This window comes from Spinacia oleracea, chromosome 6, assembly GCF_020520425.1.
Source record: "Spinacia oleracea cultivar Varoflay chromosome 6, BTI_SOV_V1, whole genome shotgun sequence".
NCBI classification, from domain to species: domain Eukaryota; kingdom Viridiplantae; phylum Streptophyta; class Magnoliopsida; order Caryophyllales; family Amaranthaceae; genus Spinacia; species Spinacia oleracea.
Window position 1 is genome coordinate 137,026,365 of NC_079492.1, and position 22,029 is coordinate 137,048,393.

Consider the following 22,029-nt stretch of genomic DNA (forward strand, 5'->3'; position numbering starts at 1 on the left):
AGAGAAAGGAAACCACCGGCGCTGCCTTCATTCTTTTTGCCATGATCGTGGTGGTTTCCGCCACCAACGGTCATCATCACTCTCATTATACCCCAGCGCCGATTCCATCAATCTCTCCCAGTAGTGAGAACTTTTCCGCTCCTGCCCCTGTCCCGGTGCACGCTGGTGGTGCTTCACCGTTTCTTACACTTGCTCTCTTTGGTGGTTTATCTCTTCCACTTCTTGCCTTAATAAATTTCGGATGAAGAAATGTTGCATCAGCCGCAGCCACCGCCACTGTGAAGGCACTGCCATGGGAGCCATCACCCTCGATCTTCGTCCCTGCGTCGGCCCTTTCACTCTAGGTTTTTCTTTTCTCTCTCTTCTGTCTTTTTCTCTCCGGTAGTCTAATTGGCTATGTGATTTGCAATTTTATATTTTCCGATTTGCGACTATAATCATTTGCCAATTTGTGATTTTGGAATTATTCTCCTTCCTTTCTAATTGGCTATGGATTTGCAATTTCTTCATCTGATTATTTAGGGATTTCTTTTATAATCAATTTGGTAGATAATTTGATATTATAAGTCAGGAAATTTTGCAATAATCTTCAACTAAATTTCTGGGGTTTTCTATTTTATTGAATTTGATAGTGGGGTTGATTTAAATTTCACGAATAGATTAATTTGCATAGGTTTGATTTACTTTTCTGTATTTTTTATTGCAATTTTTTATTATATTTTTGGGTATTTTTTGTCATTTAATTTTGGATTATTTTTGTAGAGGATTCGATTTGCATCGCAAAAGTTTCTGTAAAAAACATCGTTTAATATTCTGCGAATGTGTTCAAATATAATGGGTATTGTTTATACTTAAAAATTCTGGTTTAAATTTCTCTAAACTTCTACAAATTAATCGATTATTTGATACAGTTTCATCAATACCAAGTTGCTGGTAGAGCTCTTCCAACTGAGACAGATGTCACACCAAAGATCTACAGGATGAAGCTTTGGGCTACCAATGAAGTCTGTGCTAAGTCCAAATTCAGGTATAATTTTAATTTGATTTGATTTGAATTTGGGATTGGTTTTTTTAAAATTTGTTCTCAAAGAATTTGGTTGAATTTTTTGCAGGTCAAAGTTAAAGGATGATTCTGGGAGCTTGAGAATTTGTTGCCTTGCTCAGCGCGGAAGCTTCAGCAGACACTTATTGTGGTATTGTGCGATAGTTGATTTTTTATTTCTATGGTTAAAAGGGCATAATGTTTGGGTTTTACACAATGTAACCTGCTTCTTTTGATACCACCAATGGGTTTTTGATCAAGTTTGTGATATAAAGGTTTTTTTTATCAAGTTTGGGTTAAGGTGAACTACAAAATTGGAAGTGTTTTTGTTTGTTTCGTTGTTGTTGTAGTGATTTGATGCTAATAGTAGCTGCATGTGAGATGAAATTACCTATCACAATGGCTGATTATTGTCCATTATAGTGAGGATCACCAGGTTGCTTGATAAGAATAGAGATAAAGAAAAGGGCTGATGGGGTTAGTGGGATGGAAGAAAGAGAAAAAAAGGTCTAGGTTGAATGCCAGTGAGTCTGTGTCGAGTGATGAAGAGCTTCTGGAATTCTATCTGAGGCGTGGTGTGTGTGGGGGAATGAATCAAGTAGGTGATGGTACTTCATTTGGTTATGAGAGTAACGGTTTTGAGGATACGCGTTTTGGTAGGAATGGGTTGATGCAAACTTTATGTTTATGACTTTGATGAGTATGATGATATAACTACATAAGTGATGTTGAAATGATCAGAATTTGTTCCATGGGGGGGTTCCAGTACTGAAGAATAACGGGGTCTCGGTGATGTAACAAAAGGTTTTAGATGAGATGTTTCATGTTAAACTTTTGTAGGTCTGGTGAAAGCTTTAGACTACAGGGCTTGAGGGTCAAGCATAAGGACAAACACTTCACAAACAGTTGTTTCAATAATTAGGGTTCTATGACTTTTATCAGTTTCATATTGTAGAATTATATTCCTCCATGGCTCGGTATTGGCTCCATAATTTAACAGATTCTCCAATGAATTTTATCGTTAAAATTAGCATCCCTGAGTGAAAAAATTTCACTACATTTGGTGGGGAGGCTTCTCATAGAACTATTTAACTGTATCATGATCCAAAACCTACTCTAATAGTAGAAAACTCATAGTTCCCTTGCATACTGTGAAATGTATAGGTACTGACGTACTGGTGTAGTGCCTTATCCCTTATTTGTTGTTTTGGTTCTAGCGACGAGTGGTTATCTTCCGTCTTCCGTAGTCCGTTAGGTTTAGCTAGGTCGGGTCTATGCTAGGGAGCAATCTGGTGTCTCTTTTCTACTAAAAAGTTGTGGTTATAAGTTGTGGATTGATTGGTTGTACTTAAAAAATGCTAGATATTTTTGGTAAAATCTGTTAGGTTATGATACATATGACAATTCATAAATCATGCGGAAAAACCATAAACCCAGGAAAACATATTATTTACACATAATCATTTAGCATAGAATAGATGCATACTCTTTGTTGCGTGCCTTCCCTAGCTGCGCCCGAACCGAACAAGAACAAGTCTTTAGGACTCCAAGTGTCGTCCCTCCGTAGATAGTCCACAGCACGTCCGGATCCGCCTTAAGATTGACCAACTAGAATCGCCCTTAAGGTACTATTATTTTCGGCACTTTATAGGCAAATGTGTGACTGAATTTTTCTCTCAAAAACTCACTTTTGAATACTTGAAACTCGTGTTATAAATTGTGAGCCCTAGCCTCATATTTATAGCGGTATGGAAAGGGAATCGAAATCCTATTCAGATACAAATTAATCAAACCTAGAATCCTACAAGAACTCTAATTTAATTAATTTATCAAATAGAATTAGGAATTTAATCATTAACCGAACTCTACATGTTTTAGGAAACGTGCACGAACACAAACACTTGCACACACACGCACGGCAGCCACGATGGGCCCCATGCGTGCGCGCGAGCAGCAGCCCACTCAGCGCCCGCGCGCGCTGCGCGCTGCGCGCGCTGTGCGCGCTGTGCGCGCTGCGCGCTGCGCGCAGCCTGCTGGGCCTGGCCTTGCGCTGGGCCTGGCGTGGCTGTTTGTGCGGCGCGCTTGGCTTGCTGGGCGATGGCCTGGCTTCGTGCTGGGCCTCGTCCGGCAGGCCTCGTCCGATGCTTATTCGTACGATGCGCTTCCGATTAAATTTTCCGATTCCGGAATTCATTTCCGATACGAACAATATTTAATATTTCCGATTCCGGAATTAATTTCCGTTTCGAACAAATATTTAATATTTCCGTTTCCGGAATTATTTTCCGATTCCGGTAATATTTCCGATTCTGACAATATTTCCGTTTCCGGCAATATTTCCGATTCTGGCAATATTTCCATTTCCGATAATATTTTCCGACACGTACCATGTTTCCGTTTCCGGCAACATCTACGACTTGGATAATATTTATATTTCCGATACGATCCATATTTCCGTTTCCGGTAATATCATCGTTTCCGGAGTATTCATTCCTTGCCTGTGACGATCTTAGCTCCCACTGAAACCAAGATCCGTCGGTTCCGAATATTCATAGATGGAGTATTTAATGCTATTAAATACTTGATCCGTTTACGTACTATTTGTGTGACCCTACGGGTTCAGTCAAGAGTAAGCTGTGGATTAATATCATTAATTCCACTTGAACTGAAGCGGCCTCTAGCTAGGCATTCAGCTCACTTGATCTCACTGAATTATTAACTTGTTAATTAATACTGAACCGCATTTATTAGACTTATCATAGAATGCATACTTGGACCAAGGGCATTATTTCCTTCAGTCTCCCACTTGTCCTTAGGGACAAGTGTGCATTTCCTAATTCCTTTGTCGCTCGATGCTTGCTCTTGAACATAAGGTAAGAGTTGTCATCCTTATTATGTCCAGAGGTGTTTCTCGGTTTCAGAGTTCAACTGATCAAATAAACAGATAATCATAGCCTATGATTCATCCGAGCACGGCCATGCATTTCACAGTTTCTAACTCTCCGAGTGGCCTTGTACAACTTTTAAGCATCTCATCCCGATTTATGGGAGGACAATCCCAATCTTGCGATCTTGAGATTAGACTTCGTTTGATAGGTGATTACCTGAGCGTTGCCTTTATAGCCTCCTTTTACGGTGCGACGGTTGGTCAACGTCAAAGCAACCAGTTCTCAAACAAGTAATCTCAAATCACTCAGGTATTGAGGATTTAGTGTCTAATAATTTAATGAAATTTACTTATGACAGATTTTCATCTCTTACAGTAAAGTTTCATAGGTCTTGTCCGATACTAGTCTTCCCAAAGTAAGTATCTATGCAAATGATTATAACATTGCCATGTCCACATAGTTCAAGAAACAGAACTACTAGTCATCTTGCATTCTAGTCGTCTAACGTTTTCTATGCGTCCAATTTTATAGAAAACTCCGACTAGGGACCATTTTCAACTTTTGACATTCAAGTTCACTTGATAGACATTTCTTAGTCACAGGACTGGTCCTGACAGTCTATCTTGAATATATCGTCAAATTTGAAGGGACTCATCATTTAATACTAAACCAAGATTAAATGGAATATGAAAATACATTTCATATATGATAAATGTTCAACCCCAATGTTTTATAACCATGGGCCTCAAACCCATCTTCTAAAACAGTTCATGGAATTCAAAGCTATGCTTGATTTCCAGTGCTACAATGTGAGTGTTGCTTCTCACTTGTTGCATAGGTTTAGTTATCATGCTTTGCCAATCTTAATATCCTTTTCATCGAATGTTCTTCGAGATATGATGATAAGATCTTTTGAGTATGTTTATTTTGTGATATAGTCTTTCTTGCTACATTAGTGGTACTACGCATTTTGCAATGAAGAACCATTAAGTCAACAGACATGTGATCTTCCCAAGTTCAATGAAGAACTTTAAACAACCCTGTTTTATTGCTTCTTAGGCAATAATTACTTTTACTTCAACTTTATAGGTTGCTAGTGATGCTTTGTTTGGAATTACTTATCCAAGCAGTTCACAGATATGTGGAATACTCTCAACTATATCTTAGAACATAGAAATCATTATTTTAATTTCCCACGCAACAACTCATGGTCTCCAACCCATGTTGCCATTTCAAAACACGATGCTCTATAGCTCGTCCTTGCCAATGGTTAACTCCAAAGGGGTCTTGCTTGATCCTTTGCCAGTGTTTCTGCGTGTAGCATCAATATTTAGCATATCTTTATTTCCTTGAATCAAGAACTATTCCTATGTACCTTTTCAAGTACCATAAGTATTCTTGATCTCAATCTAGTTGATCTTCACTTAGATCAATAGAGATTGGTATATGTTCGTCATGGCTAAAGTCATACGATACGTTTTTGGCGATCCTCATATTATATCATACATGATAAATTCTTTTGCAGAATAATTCCCAATTGAATTCTATTCATGTAACTTTAGCTTATTCAATTTCAGCAGATACTGAATCCAGCTAAATTCTTTGACATATAATATAGGTTAAGAATCTCATTTAGACTCTTTGATGTTTAACTTAGTAAATGCTTATACATAGTTCAAACATCCTTTACTTAGATTTATTCACATGGGTCGAATATCTCCAATGGAGACTTTCGTGTTTGATTTAGTAAATGCCATTACTTAATCCAAAACAATATCATAAGATTTTTGTAAATAGATCTTAATACCCAGTATGTACTAAGTTTCGCCATGGTCCATCATTGATGAATTATTTCAAATCTAAGTCATTAGCATTTGAATGTTATTTCACAATAGAGAGATATGTGTGTAATACACATAGGACCAATTAAGTTTTAAGTACTCCCACTAAACTTCTTATATATCTATAAGAATCATGTACATTTTATGAAACTAAAATACTTATTAGCTTCACTAAAATACATTTCTAATTCCCAATTGCTTGCTTAAATCTGTACTTAGATTTCATAAGCTAGCTTTCTTTTTCAAGCATTTATTTGGATCCACAAATCCTATGACATGCCATGTACATAGTTTATTCCAACATTTGATTGAGGAATACTTTTGTCATCCAATTGCCATATTTACCAATATGCAATCATTGCTTGAATTATAGACTTGAGCATTACGATTATGCATGAGGTTTCAACACAATTCACACCATGAATTTGCTTGTAACCTTTAGCAACTAATCTAGCTTTGTGTGTGAACACAATTCCATGTTTGATGGTTTTTATCCTTAAAACAAACTTGCAACCAATAGGTGTGAAACTATTCTTGCAAATCAACAAAATTTCAATTTTGTCATCAAAACATTGAGTATGTTTTATGGCCTCTAACCATTTAAAAACATTTGAGTCTATATATGGCCTCTAACCATTTTAGGGAATCTGTGTTTCGTCATAGCTTTCTTACAAGTCACAAACTCATTAATCTATATGATAATAGTTTGACTGCAAGTTGTAGGTTTCTTCACTATTTAATAGAAGAATCTCATAGTTTCATTGACCTGATCTCTATGTTTCTTCACTATCTAATAGAAGAATCTCATAGTTTCAGTGACTTGAATTCTATGCCTACTTGGGTATAGAACATCAAACAATAGAATATCAATAGCCACTTGAAAGTCCTTTGAATATTCTGTTCTCCTTGAAGCACTTGTAAAGTCTTCTAAGAGATGTCTATTCTTTAAAGCCACTTCTAAAGTCCTTAAAAAATAAGTTCGGATTTTCTGAAGCACTTCGAAAAAGCCTCCGGAATGTCCGTTTATGTTTGTTGTTCGCCTCGAAGACTTTCGAGGTCTATTTTCTCCCACTTGTCATTTTGGAAATGAATCTCCAAAAGGACATTATTTCGAGCAAACAAACATTATGTTCTCAAAAATTCGTGGTAGAAACAATACCCTTGTGTCTCATTTGAATAAATCACAATGAAACATATATCTAGACTTGGGCCTTAGTTTGTTGAATAACAAACACTAAACTCCCACTGAGTTTAGCAACTCTTTAGATATATATAATTGAAAAGATATCCTGAAATTACTTTTCAATAGCTTTGACGAATTTGGTTTAGTTTGGTGGTAGTTGAGCATTTTGTTTTAGAAATTATAGGAAAAGTTTTTATGATTCATCATTAATCGAATCAAGTACCAATTGACTTCGATTATTCCAACTAAGATATGCCATATCTTATGGAGCTAGATTGTGAAATTACAACACACAATCATTGATAATCATATTTGGTCTCAAGTAATCATCAACATGATCTAACCTAGATCTTTATGATTTCTTGCCAAGTGGATTTTACACTTCTGAATCTTTGAACTAGCCAAACAGATTCAACTTATATCATATTTGAGTAAATAAACCTATATTCACTCAAATCCATAAAGTCATAAAACCTTTCTTTAGCTTTGAACTCTATCGTCTAGGCGTTCTAACAATAGTTCATATTCTTTGTTACTTTCAACAAGTAAGACTAGCTTGTCTTAAGTTGATCTAGAAATCAACCAACTTCCAAAAGGTCCATCAAAATAGAGCTTATGAATGTTAACTTGTTGATATGGTCTAAGCAACAATGCCAAAGATTAGTGGAACTCAAATCAAGGGGTTGATTTGAACCTAGTAAAGTTCTTTAAAGAGTTGTTTGTTTTAATCAAGCATATTGACTCAACCTGTAATTGACCATTTCATTCAAATAAACAAACAAACATTGTCTTTGTTTTTTCTTGAATGTGAGTCTTTCTGTGTTTGAAAACAGAAATTTAGGTATCTTGATTTTGGAACAAAATAGCCATTAAGTTCCAGCCTTTGAAAGGACTTAAAACAAACTAGATGACCCTACAACTAATGTAGCATTGCCATGCTTCATTTCCCACTTGTAGGTCATTAGTGTATCCTAGCTTCCATTGTTTGAGTTATTACCGAAGTAAGAACCTCAAGCGGTATATGATACCAAGGAAGTTTGATTGCTAGGTCACTTCTCTTTAAACATAAACTTATAGGTAGAAACGGAATCGTAAATTCCTTTCATTTGTTCCTCGTTTTCCTATTTCTTGTACCCTTTCTTACAGTCTTAAGAATTGAATTCTTTAGTGTTGACTTTTATACTTTGTTAGACATGTCCAATGTCACCAACAAGGTTCTTTACCATTTTAATTTATGTTGAATATTTTGTTTCAACTAGATGATCTTACCAGAAGCTTCTAAAGTTCTCTAAGCATCGATCTATTCGAATGTCTAGGAACTAGACTCATTCGAGAATTAAATGGACAAAGATATTAGGTTGTTAACCATTGGTAAAGCTGAGCGTTTAAGCTCAATGCTTTATGATCTCAAAACTACAGTGTATTTTGAATTCACAAGCACCAATTGGTTTGCCATTCGATTTTGATATTCGAAAACAACCATAAAAGTCGATATAAGAAACGTACATTTTAAATTGCTCATTTTCTCTCTTTTCCGTGAATCGTTCTTGGATTCACTACCAATCGAGGAAATTTACTGTTACCTTTCTAAAAGGATTTATTGCAGTGCAAGATATTTAATTATAAACAATAATTAAAACATACATTGAAGCATGCAAAGTCTAAACATTTATCATGAATAATAACTTGAAATTAAAGCAACCATGCAATTCAAACAAGTTATTAGCATTTTATTCGATTTTATTGTTCCGGCAGGTGTGAATAAAATGATTCCAAGACCCTAAAACCATTGAAGAATTAAGCACAGTTTGTCGACTCAATTCTAAAACATTTTAGGTAAGCAAAAGCCTTTTGCTAATAGTCTAGAAACTATTCTTGGTTGATAGGTATGTCTAAGAACTTATTAGGTAAACCTATCGATTTTGCCACGACATAAAAGGACTCCTTACTTATATCGTTGAGTTTCACCAAAACTAACGTGTACTCACAATTATTTGTGTACCTTGCCCCTTTAGGACCAATAAGTAACACCTCGCTGAGCGAAAACTATTACTAGATTGATGTAAAGGATATCCAAGCAAGTGTATATTTTGGCATGGCACCTTATAACTCAATTTTTAAGTTTGGAACTTAAGGCTCTTACTATGTTGGTTAGATTTTAAGTGAACTAAAATCCTTAATCATGCAACATAATCAAGCTTTTGATCTCATGCATTTTAAGACATATTTAAAACAATAAATAACTTAAAGCATGCATAAGATAAATGTGATCTAGTATGGCCCGACTTCATCTTGAAGCTTTGACTTCAAAGTCCGTCTTGAAAATCTCCGTGGGAGGCACCATTTTCTTCAAATAGGATAAGCTATAACTAATTACAACTATTTGATGGTACGCAGACCATATTTGAATTGAAAAATAACTTTGGTACTTTAGACCAATTACATTCAAATTAATGGTACGTAGACCATATTTTCTATCCTATTTGGGCCATACTAGTCACTTCATAACCTGCAAAACAGTACATATACAATATATACCATTCACCCATTCATTATCATGAATGGCCCACATAGCTGGTTAGTAAAACACATTATGCATCACGTAAACATTTGCAGCAATTAATCAAGGGCACCAATAATCTACCAATTATTCAGTCCTTATTAATTCTAATCAAGTTGTTTTAACCTTAAGGATTTGTAGACCTAATCAAGAGTTTATGACTAAAAAGCGCTCCCACTTAAACCAATAAATTCATATGCTTTACCAATTTTAAACATAAAAATGTATTTCTAGTCCAACCGGAAACATACAAATTTAATTAAAATTTAAAGCTCATATCAATTTATAATTGAATCCAAAATTTAATTTAATTTCAGTCGTATTTAAATTAATTCATGATTTTAATTTTAGTAAAATAATTAGAATAAATAACATTTATTATAATTATAATATTCAAAATTAAAATCCAAGAAAATAATTCAAATTATTAATTTTAAAATTAATTAAAATTACGTGAACTGAAATTTTCAAATTAAACATTCAAAACGATCTAATCGTAACGCAAACACCCTACGCGTTGCACGCCCATGGGCCGTACGCACACAGCCATTGCTGGCCATGTGCGCGCAGCCCATGCGCTCGTCGCATAGCTGCTGCTTCCCTATCGCAAGCCTCCGCACGCATTGGTGCTCGCTGCGCGCGCCAGCGCTCATCGCACGCGAGCTATCGCTCGCAGTGCGCGCGCGCGACATCGCTCGCTGGGCGCGCGACATCGCTCGCTGGGCGCGCGACATCGCTCGCTGGGCGCGCGAGCCATCGCTCGCTGGGCGCGCGACATCGCTCGCTGGGCGCGCGACATCGCTCGCTGTGCGCGCGAGCCATCGCTCGCTGGGGCGCGACATCGCTCGCTGGGCGGGCGACATCGCTCGCTGTGCGCGCGAGTAATGCTGGGCGCAGCGCTCGTGGCACGCGAGCTTGCGCTCGCTGCGCGCGAGGCTGCGCGCTCTTGTGCGAGGCAGCGCGCGTTGTGGCGCAGCTCGCTTGCTGCCCACACGCGACTGCCTTGGCTCGCTCTTCGCCCATGCCCATTCGTTCATTGCTCGTGGCACACGACACAAGGCAGGGCTGCTGCCTTGTGCTCGTGCACTACGCCCTTGCTCATTGCATTCGTGCCGCACGGGCGACGAGCTCCCTTGCTCGTCGTCGCATGCCCGCATTATACAACACCCCTTAAGGGTAACACGAAGCGTCCATTGCTTCGTGCGTGCAAGTTTTATGAACGAATCGCATAAAAAATTTAAAATTTATATTTAAAATTAATGACAAATTAATAAATAATATTAATTTCATAATTTTAGGGCGAAAAAATCGAAAATTTATTATCCAATTGATTTCCGATTGTTATGGATTCAAGTCTAGGTCATAAAAATTTAAAATTTATCGTAAATTTACAATTTTTATGGTGGTTTTTAATCATAGGTTTCTAATTAAATTACAATTAATTATGAAAATCAAATTAATTCTAAATTATTCTAATTTTCAACAAATTAATCATAATTACAAATTAGATTGCATAATTAACAAGACTAGGCATTCAAACTTGTTAAACATATGCAGTAGGTCAATCAAAAATTCAAGATTTATCAACAAGAATCGCAAATATTTAATTTAACATCTTAAATTTACGAAATTTTGCATTCGAAAAACTAAAACCTTCGAAAAGTCATAGTTAGGCTTCGAATTTGAGAATTCTGGGTTCGGCAGAAAAAGAGTATTTTTGTCAAAATTTTAGAATGCCTTTTACATGCGGAATTGACACAAAAATCACTCAATTCGGATGAGTAACGAAGAAACTGCCGAAAAACTGCGTACGTATAATTAAATAAACGCAATTTGCAATTAATTAACAATTACGAAAATTAATCACCCCTTTCAATTCTTGCAAATTTGTAATATTTAAGCATGTTCATGCAATTTAGATTATGAAAATAATAAGGGGCTCGTGATACCACTGTAAGGTTATGATACATATGACAATTCATAAATCATGCGGAAAAACCATAAACCCAGGAAAACATATTATTTACACATAATCATTTAGCATAGAATAGATGCATACTCTTTGTTGCGTGCCTTCCCTAGCTGCGCCCGAACCGAACAAGAACAAGTCTTTAGGACTCCAAGTGTCGTCCCTCCGTAGATAGTCCACAGCACGTCCGGATCCGCCTTAAGATTGACCAACTAGAATCGCCCTTAAGGTACTATTATTTTCGGCACTTTATAGGCAAATGTGTGACTGAATTTTTCTCTCAAAAACTCACTTTTGAATACTTGAAACTCGTGTTATAAATTGTGAGCCCTAGCCTCATATTTATAGCGGTATGGAAAGGGAATCGAAATCCTATTCAGATACAAATTAATCAAACCTAGAATCCTACAAGAACTCTAATTTAATTAATTTATCAAATAGAATTAGGAATTTAATCATTAACCGAACTCTGCATGTTTTAGGAAACGTGCACGAACACAAACACTTGCACACACACGCACGGCAGCCACGATGGGCCCCATGCGTGCGCGCGAGCAGCAGCCCACTCAGCGCCCGCGCGCGCTGCGCGCTGCGCGCGCTGTGCGCGCTGTGCGCGCTGTGCGCGCTGCGCGCTGCGCGCAGCCTGCTGGGCCTGGCCTTGCGCTGGGCCTGGCGTGGCTGTTTGTGCGGCGCGCTTGGCTTGCTGGGCGATGGCCTGGCTTCGTGCTGGGCCTCGTCCGGCAGGCCTCGTCCGATGCTTATTCGTACGATGCGCTTCCGATTAAATTTTCCGATTCCGGAATTCATTTCCGATACGAACAATATTTAATATTTCCGATTCCGGAATTAATTTCCGTTTCGAACAAATATTTAATATTTCCGTTTCCGGAATTATTTTCCGATTCCGGTAATATTTCCGATTCTGACAATATTTCCGTTTCCGGCAATATTTCCGATTCTGGCAATATTTCCATTTCCGATAATATTTTCCGACACGTACCATGTTTCCGTTTCCGGCAACATCTACGACTTGGATAATATTTATATTTCCGATACGATCCATATTTCCGTTTCCGGTAATATCATCGTTTCCGGAGTATTCATTCCTTGCCTGTGACGATCTTAGCTCCCACTGAAACCAAGATCCGTCGGTTCCGAATATTCATAGATGGAGTATTTAATGCTATTAAATACTTGATCCGTTTACGTACTATTTGTGTGACCCTACGGGTTCAGTCAAGAGTAAGCTGTGGATTAATATCATTAATTCCACTTGAACTGAAGCGGCCTCTAGCTAGGCATTCAGCTCACTTGATCTCACTGAATTATTAACTTGTTAATTAATACTGAACCGCATTTATTAGACTTATCATAGAATGCATACTTGGACCAAGGGCATTATTTCCTTCAAAATCTAAATGCCTTTGACTGCTCATAATTGTGCTTTGACCATATAGGTGATGACTCGGTTGATTCAGGAATAGGCGGAGTATTATTAACCTTGAGTTCAAAATTGGTAACGGTGTTTCGGCGACTCTCCCCTTGGCAAGGTTTTCGGTGATGTTTCTGAGGAACAATCAATTGCGACTGTTATTGAAGCTTTTAATCAGGGTATCAACTTATTTGACACTTCTTCGTAAGTTCATCATCTTCCTCAAATTTGATGATCCATTTCTGTATTTCTCCCCAATTTTATTAGTATTTAGATGTGTATTTTCTGGAATTTCTGGAATTGTAATATGTTATTTTAATTGTTGTTGTACGAAAATTGAATTTTTTGTGACCCATTTTGGGGTTAGATCAGTATTTGTCACACTGAAATCTATTAGAGTGAGTTGTCCCAGGTTGGAGACTACTAATAGAGTGATCGCAAAATTACTCCTCCTATAGCCAATTAGTTATGGGATGAACAGGGCTACAAGCGTTCTGACTTGGATTCTGGCCATGCCTATTTTACAAAGTTAACATTATATACTGTAAAGATGCCGCCTTTGTCATTTGATTGGATCAATTGATTATTTAGATGATGAATCTATTTTGTGGATTTTGTTTAGGTACTATGGTACAAAAATGTCGGAGAAGGTGCTTGGGAAGTGTTTGAAAGCACTTGGTGCTCCTACAGGAAGCTCTCTCATTACAAAAGCTGTGATGGGAAGACAACTCTACTTCACTTTGTGGTTCATGAGGTTGTCAGGAACGAGGGGAGACGGTGTGTTATGAACCGGAACAACATCTTAGCCAGAACTAACAGTCACAGAAACTCAACCTCAAACCCAAACCCAAACCTGGAGGAATCCAAGTCAAAAGAGGAACAAGAAAAAGAGTCCTTACAGCTAGGATTACCTGTTGTAGGGGGGTTATACTCTGAGTTCTCAAATGTTAAGAAAGTAGCCACCCTGATTTCATTTTAGACCATTACTTTGTGCTAGACTTAAATAATTAGTCTGTATTCCTCAGCTTCTGTTTTAGAACACAGTTCTTATCAGTAGATTGGGTTTTTATTTTACTTTATAAGATCAAAAGAAAGGTCCTTAGATCGCAAAATATTTCTTGGTATATTATATACTTATATAGCACAATTTTTAGTTTTTTAATACCCGCACGCATCGCGTGCATATAAGACTAGTTTTATATAAGAAAGCTAATCTTGTTCGAGTGAGGTGAGTGAAAGTAATTTACAAACAGCAAGCTAGTAATTATAAGCGGTAGGCCGTAAGGGCATGGTTTACTACAAAAATTTGTATCTTTTATGATAACCTAATAACGACGTGTGAAAATCCCGTCGCAAAAGGGCTTTTGCGACGGGGATAACAACCCAACAAAGACGGGAACAACCGTCGCAAATGTCTTTTACGACGGGTTAATGACGGGATTTGTCATTAACGACGACCCCTTTTATGACGGGTTTGCGACGGAATATCCCGTCGTTAATCAACAATTATTGACCTTTAGCGACGGGATTTACCGTCGTTAATAGTACAATTTCTTGTAGTGGTTTGAAACTTGAATGGGTAGAGTACCATTGTAATATTGTTATGTAGACAAAGAGTGTCAATTCGGGTCAGGGAATCGGGTTCGGGTTGCTTCATAAGATTCGTGTTAAATGGGGTCCAATTGAAACGAGTTTATTTGGCTGGCGGTCGGGTCGTTTTGAGTCGGGTCTGTTTATTTATGATCGGGTTTATATCGGGTGAGGTTGTAGTTGGGTTGAATCAAGTCGGGTTAAAACGTGTTTTATCCTATATCTTAACGAGTTCTACTCCTATCGGGTCAGATCATAATCATGTCAGGTTAATCGGGTAACGGGCTAAAATGGTTGGGTACGGTTGAAATAAATTTTGTCAGTCACAATGGAGTTCGGGGTCTTATCATTTGAGTTCAGTCCTGGTTTATTGTGTCAAATTAATCGATAGTGGTATACCAACTGTGCTTTTCTTCGTTAGATTTTTTTTTGTTGCGAATGAGCCACAAAGACAATATAAATTACAAATGGGGCGAGGGGATTTAAACCTGAGACCTATTGTACACAGGCCCTCAATCGATAGCGGTATACCAACTGTGCTTTTCTTCGGTAGATGGATCATACTCCGTATAGTATCTAACTAGCATGTATGAAGTACTGCCAATTGTTTCGTGTATCGCTATTCGACGTCTTTGTTCGCTAAAAACGCCCGCGTATTTTACTTGGAATGGCGGTTGTGCCCTTATAAAATTCTAAATAGTAATAATAATAATAATAATACTAATAATAATAATAATAATAATAATAATAATAATAATAATAATAATAATAATAATAATAATAATAATAATAATAATAATAATAATAATTTATAACGGTAATAATATAACAATAATAATAAAAATAATAATGATGAAATAATAATAATAATAATAATAATAATAATAATAATAATAATACGGAGTAATAATAATAATAATAATATAATAATAATAATAACACCTTTGCTTGGCATCGTGCGGTCCCCATATCAGGTTTGGGACAGACGATGAATGCTAAGGCTTATCCATGTGTGTTGTGTACCGGTTGGGGTTTTTTTGTTATCTGTTATGGCGCCATGTTCTGCTTGCTCCAGGGTCTTTGCGGGAGACATCTTTGGTGATCATGCGGTGTCATGTGTTGGCGTCGTGGGTATTAAAGATCGGCATAATGTGGTTCGGGATACCCTTGTTGATGTTTGTTATCGGTCTGGGATTTCGGCGCGGAAAGAGGTTGATGTTGGTCTATCTGGAGAGAACGATGGAGCTCTCCGACCAGCAGACGTGTTGCTCTATTCTTGGGATCGGGGCTGTGATGTGTGTGTTGACTTGACGGGTTCGTCTCCTTTGACACAATCTGGGTTGTCTGGCTTTGTTCCGGGCCTGGTTGTGACTGATGCGGCTATTCGGAAGCGGGTCAAGTACTAAGCACGTTGCAGGGCCATTGGTTATGGCTTAATTTCTTCCGTTCTCTTTCTCTTCTTTGGGGGAGCTGGATAAAGATGTTGTTGCGTTGCTGAAGCGGATTCAGAAGTTTTCTAGGACACAGGACATTGGGGCTCGTGTTGCTGCTCATATTTTCACCAGGATAGGTTTTGCTATAGCCAGAGGAGTGGTGGCCCAAATTGTATCTCGGCTTCCCACTAACTATATGTAAAATATTTGACTTTGTTAGCATTTGATTTATAATAATAATAAGAAGAATAAAAATAAGGGGTCGATTAGGGGAATTGGGGAATTAGGGGCGCTTAGGGTCGTGCTCAAGGGGTGATTAGGGGGGTCCAGGCCGGCGATCCGACAATGACCGGTGAGGGCTGTTTTCGTGGCCGAGGGCTGCTTTGGTTAATTCAAGTGAGGAATGTAGCAGGGATATTGAGGAGCAACAACTTTCAGGAGGGTGTTTTGCGATTAGGGTGCAGCGATATTCAGGATTAGCGTGGGTGTTTGTTGCGCCTTTTGCCGCTTGAAAGTAGCGGCTGGTAGCCATGGTGTGCCGCCAGCAAATGGTGGTACCAACCACGGCTCAGCCGCGCCAGATCTGCGGGTGAGCCATGGTCGTTGCCGCCATTTGCTGGCGGCACACTATGGTTACCCACTGCTAAGTTTGAGCGGCAACAATATTCTTTTTAAAAATAATGTTAACGGTAAGCATCATCAACATCAGAGGCAATAAAAAATGTTGCTTAATCTGTTTACTCCGTAAGATTTATGGTGATGAAGATGCTGCTTAATCTTTTGAACTTGATAATGATGATGCTGCTACTTAATTTGTTTATCAATTTTGAACTAGATGATGATGATGATGATTTTGTTTATCAATTTTGCTTCCACTTACTAAATAGTAAATACTGATTATGAGTGGCGATATATTTCTATTCTTATTAGTATTCTTGTTATTTTTTCATTTTCATTACTCATTTGTACTATTGTTATTTATTATTATTATTTTTATTATTGAACGGGTTAAATATTAAAAGGACAAAATTGTATTTTTCTATACTAAATGCGGGCTTTTTTAAAAAAACGCGGATGTAATTTAAAAATCCCCTTATTTTGTTGGTTGGAGAACTCCTAGTAGACAGATTTTATAGAAGGAGAGTACTGACTGGTGGATATTCTAGGCTAGGCCTGATGGCCCTGATTTCATTACGTAGCAGAAAGGGCAAACACACAGGTAAAAAAATCCAGTTACATTACGTCATTACCCGGAAAAAGGGGGATAATAATAATAATAATAATAATAATTAAAAATGAAAGACATTATTCCGTGCTAAATGTTGTTCTATTTGAATGCAGGAGGCTAAATTCGTTTGCTTGAAGATTTCTTATTAACACATGAGATCCTTATCTGTTATCGTCAAGGGATGTCAAAAACTGACTTGATTCAATCGATTTATGATAAAATCGTAGTCAGAGCCGGCTCCGGCGATTTGATGGCCCTGTGCCGAGCTTATCACTAAAGTTCATATGAGGCCCTCTTTACATTCAATAACAAACCGTCGACTACTTGCAATAAGAACTGTCGAATTTCCCCTCTTGAAACATATTTAATATACTCCCTCTGTATTTATTTAAGGGATACACTTGCCTTTTCCAGCAGTATTTATGTAAGAGATACACTTGCCATTTTTAGTAACTTATCAACTCCACCATCTAATTAAATAATATATCTACACCCCCACCCCCACCCCCACTCTCTAAAATGACATGGTGCCCACTTGTTTTTCTTATTAAAATATCTACTCAACCCCACTTGTTTTATTACTTTATTTCATTCAATTCTTTTTCTTAATACCCGTGCCCGGCCAAGTGTATCTCTTAAATAAATACGGAGGGAGTATGAAAATTTACTCTTTGAACAACTTTTGGGTGGTTTTTTATTTTTGAGAAAATGAATTAAATGGGTGATAAATAGATGAACAATATTAATTCAAATTAATTCACATACTCCATGCTTCAATTTGCAATTAAACTAAACAAAAAATTCCACCAAGTATACAAATTACCCAGGAACAACAATCAAATCGATAAAATTAAACCCAAAATATTTATAAACCCTACCTAATTGACCAAATTCCACCAAGTTTATTTCTCCTCGGGGTTCCAAATCGATCAAATTAAACAAAAAATCTTCAATAAATCCTACCTAATTTACCAAATTTCACCGAGTTCATTTCTCCGCGGAGTTCCAAATCCATCAAAATACATCGCCTTCACCCGAACTTCACTCATTTTCTCGAAAGAACTACTCGATTTCAAAATCCTAACCGAAAATCGAAATCGAAGAGTTACAATTAAGCACAACAACAACAACAATAACAACAAAAATCAAAGGTTTTAGCATAAGAAAATTACCTGGTAGAGAAAGGCTTGAATGGCAGAGAAAGAAAGTGAGAGTCAAAGGAGCGAGCAGAGGAGTGCTTGAGTCGTGGAATAGCTGATATAATTAAGGGAATTTATTGATAAATTTTTGGAAATCACCATGGGAATTGGGAAGGAGAGAGAATGTGAAGAGTTGTGATTGTTGGGTTTGCATTTGTGGTTGTTTTAGGAAGTCACAGTTGAAGGAAATAATGCCCTTGGTCCAAGTATGCATTCTATGTTAAGTCTAATAAATGCGGTTCAGTATTAATTAACAAGTTAATAATTCAGTGAGATCAAGTGAGCTGAATGCCTAGCTAGAGGCCGCTTCAGTTCAAGTGGAATTAATGATATTAATCCACAGCTTACTCTTGACTGAACCCGTAGGGTCACACAAATAGTTCGTAAACGGATCAAGTATTTAATGGCATTAAATACTCTATCTATGGATATTCGGAATCGACGGATCTTGGTTTCAGTGGGAGCTGAGATCGTCACAAGCAAGAAATGAATACTCCGGAAACGATGATATTGCCGGAAACGGAAATATGGATCGTATCTGAAATATAAATATTGTCCAATTCGTAGATGTTGCCGGAAACGGAAACATGGTACGTATCGGAAAATATTATCGGAAATGGAAATATTGTCGAAATCGGAAATATTGCCGGAAACGGAAATATTGTCAGAATCGGAAATATTATCGGAATCGGAAAGTAATTCCGGAAACGGAAATATTAAATATTTGTTCGAAACGGAAAATAATTCCGGAATCGGAAATATTAAATATTGTTCGTATCGGAAATGAATTCCGGAATCGGGAATTTAATCGGAAGCGTATCGTACGAATTAGCATCGGACGAGGCCCGCTAGACGAAGGCCCAGCACGAAGCCAGACCATCGCCCAGCGAGCCGCACGCACCAACGCACGCCTCGACCAGGCCCAGCCAAGGGCGCGCAGCACAGCAGCGTGGGCTGTGCGCCTGTCGTGGACCGCAAGGCTTGCGCGGGTGCACGGCTTGTGCAATGCTTGTGCGGAAAATCCTAATCCTATTAGGATTTGTGCAAAGATTAAAATCCTAATCCTATTAGATTTGCTTTGTTATTTAGAGTCCTAATAAAGTTCTAACTAGCAAATCCACATCCTAGTTGGATTACAATTCCTTTTCCATACTCCTATAAATAGGTGCCTAGGGTCACAATTTATGGGTACGATTGAAGTATTCAAAGGGTAAGTTTTTGAAATAAAAATCAGCCATACACTTGCAAACACTAGCCGAAATTCCTAAGCACCTTAAGGGCGATTCTAGTTGGTCTAACTTGAGGCGGATCCGGACGTACTTTGGACTATCTACGGAGGGACGACATTTGGAGTCCTAAAGACTTGTTCTTGTTCGGTTCGGGCGCAGCTAGGGAAGACACGCTACAACATGTATGCATCTATTCTATGCAAAATGATTATGTGTAAATAATATGCTTTCCTGGCTTTATGGTTTTTCCGCATGATTTATGAATTGTCATATGTATCATAACCTAACAACAGTTGCACGGGGAAGGGAAAGAAATGAGGGTTTTTTGGGCCCCCAAATTTTTTGGGCCCTGTGCTAGAGATCCGACCAGACCTCCCAATGGTCGGGCCTGATCGTAGTGACTCGAAAAAAAATATTCACACATTCTATAAGCATAAAAACAATGACCACGCACAACTAAATTATCCGATTATACCCAAACCGACTATATACGACCCGTAACCGACCGATGACCTGATTTGACCGCGCCGATACGTTATTGATTAGACTTTAATTAAACCATACAGTAATAGCATACTATATCCCATTCTTGCCCGACCCTCCTATGCACTTGGCTTCATTTCATCTGCTACTAGTCAATTCGTATCGAAGTAATTCAAAATTATTACGGAGTAATTAATTACTCCCTCCGTCTCTTTTTGTTTTTTACGTTTGGTATTTTTCACGCGTTTTTACGATTAATAAATTTGCATTGAGATTCCTCAATTTTTTTATTTAAACAAGATAAATTACGTTTATTTATAATGTTTTCACTTTTATCAAAATTCTGATATTGGGAAATGAGAAAAGTTTAATGTCCCAATGAAAAAATGTGAGAGATTAAATGACCCAATGAATTTAATAGGTTAAAATAATAATTGGACACAAATTTTGATAGAATACTAAGTCAATTATGTGATAATATAAAAGAAAATGTAAAGAACATTTTGAAAAACCCAAAAGGGAAAACGTAAAAAACAAAAAGAGACGGAGGGAGTAGTAATTTAGTCAATTACTCCCTCCGTCTCTTTTTGTTTTTTACGTTTTCTTTTTCGGGTATCTCAAAATGTTCTTTACATTTCCTTTTATATCATCACATAAAAGATTTAATATTCTATCAAAATTTGTGTCCAATTATTATTTTAACCAATTAAATCCATTTAGTCATTTAATCTCTCACACTTTTCTATTGGGAGATTAACTTTTTCTTATTTTCCCAATATCAGAATTTTGATAAGAGTGAAAACATTATAAATAAACGTAATTTTCCTCGTTTACATAAAAACTTAGAATAATCTTAATGCATATTAATTAGTCGTTAAAACGCGTGCAAAATACCAAATGTAAAAAACAAATAGAGACGGAGGGAGTATAATTTATACACACGAGTAATTATAATTTGTGGAGGTAGTAATAAACGATGGCTACTTCTCTACTCGTCTACTCCCATCCATCTCCCAATGCCTCAAGTAAAGTTAAGACGGGACTTTGGTCAGTTGAATCCTGGTTCAGTTGGATCTCGACTTTGGAAAAGGACAATCCAAGGATTTTATGTCCAACCACACAACACTAGGAGTAATAAAATAAGAACTTTTTTGTAATAAATAATTAAATTCATGTCCAATTTATTTATTTTTAGACAAGGAAAAAGATAGAATTGGGGATGGATTGATTGTAAAATGTGAAAAATATCTTCGATCACCCTTGAAGCTTAATTTGAAAGTATAAGAAACTCCTAGCGAATACTACTAGAATGGCAAATACATTAAACAAACAAAATTAAAATAAAATAAAAAGTTGCAGCGACTTAGTTTACGATGTGGACGATAAACTTATTAGTTTTGCCATGCTTCTATGTGACTAAAGTACAAAGAGTCGTCCTCCGCAACGGGGTGTGCTAAAAATTAAAATCAAGTATTATTGTGCTAACATTATTTTCCCAGACAAATGTTTATTTTCTAGGTGAAAGCCGCATATTTGATGGTGCAGGCGTGTATATATTTAGGTGTATCGGGATCAAAACGACATAAAAAATACACAAAACGCGCGTGTTTCATTAAATTCTGAGAACAAAAGAACAATTCTTTTGAACAAAAGAACAATTTTCTTGAACAAAAGAACATTAAAGGCTCTATTCTTTTCAGCTCTGCTTTTCGCGTTTTTATTTGATTCGTTGTTCTTCTTGCGAGTATATATATTCTTCTGGATTTTTAATTCAAACCGTGAAGAGGAGAGAGAAAGTGCGAATTAGGTATTCCCTCCGTATTTATTTAAGGGATACATTTATCTTTCCCTGCCGTATTTATTTAAGAGATACACTTGTCATTTTTAGTAACTTATCAACCCGACCATCTAATTAAATAATACATCTAATTTACCATATGACCACCATCATA

The 22,029-nt window shown here is 37.2% G+C and overlaps 1 protein-coding gene across 2 annotated transcripts; it reads left to right on the forward strand.

Annotated features, from left to right (window-relative positions):
* Window positions 1-667: 667 nt before the first annotated feature.
* Window positions 668-13,677, forward strand: LOC130464329 (uncharacterized). 2 transcript variants are annotated; one of them, XM_056833856.1, is made up of 4 exons: window positions 668-1,027; window positions 1,113-1,193; window positions 12,962-13,119; window positions 13,538-13,677. In XM_056833856.1, exons 1-4 carry the CDS (start codon window positions 981-983, stop codon window positions 13,582-13,584), a joined length of 333 nt encoding a protein of 110 aa, XP_056689834.1. In that variant the 5' UTR covers window positions 668-980; the 3' UTR covers window positions 13,585-13,677. The 2 variants fall into 2 exon arrangements, with proteins under 2 accessions (XP_056689834.1, XP_056689833.1); XM_056833855.1 differs by lacking the exon at window positions 13,538-13,677 and having other exon boundaries at window positions 12,962-13,483.
* Window positions 13,678-22,029: the final 8,352 nt, after the last annotated feature.

Excerpts from the sequence above, each read along its gene's own strand:
- LOC130464329 (XM_056833855.1), top strand. The coding sequence starts at position 981 with ATGAAGCTTTGGGCTACCAATGAAGTCTGTGCTAAGTCCAAATTCAG. Across the intron at positions 1,028-1,112 it reads TGTGCTAAGTCCAAATTCAG|GTCAAAGTTAAAGGATGATT; the intron begins GTATAATTTTAA and ends AATTTTTTGCAG. Across the intron at positions 1,194-12,961 it reads TTCAGCAGACACTTATTGTG|GAATAGGCGGAGTATTATTA; the intron begins GTATTGTGCGAT and ends CGGTTGATTCAG.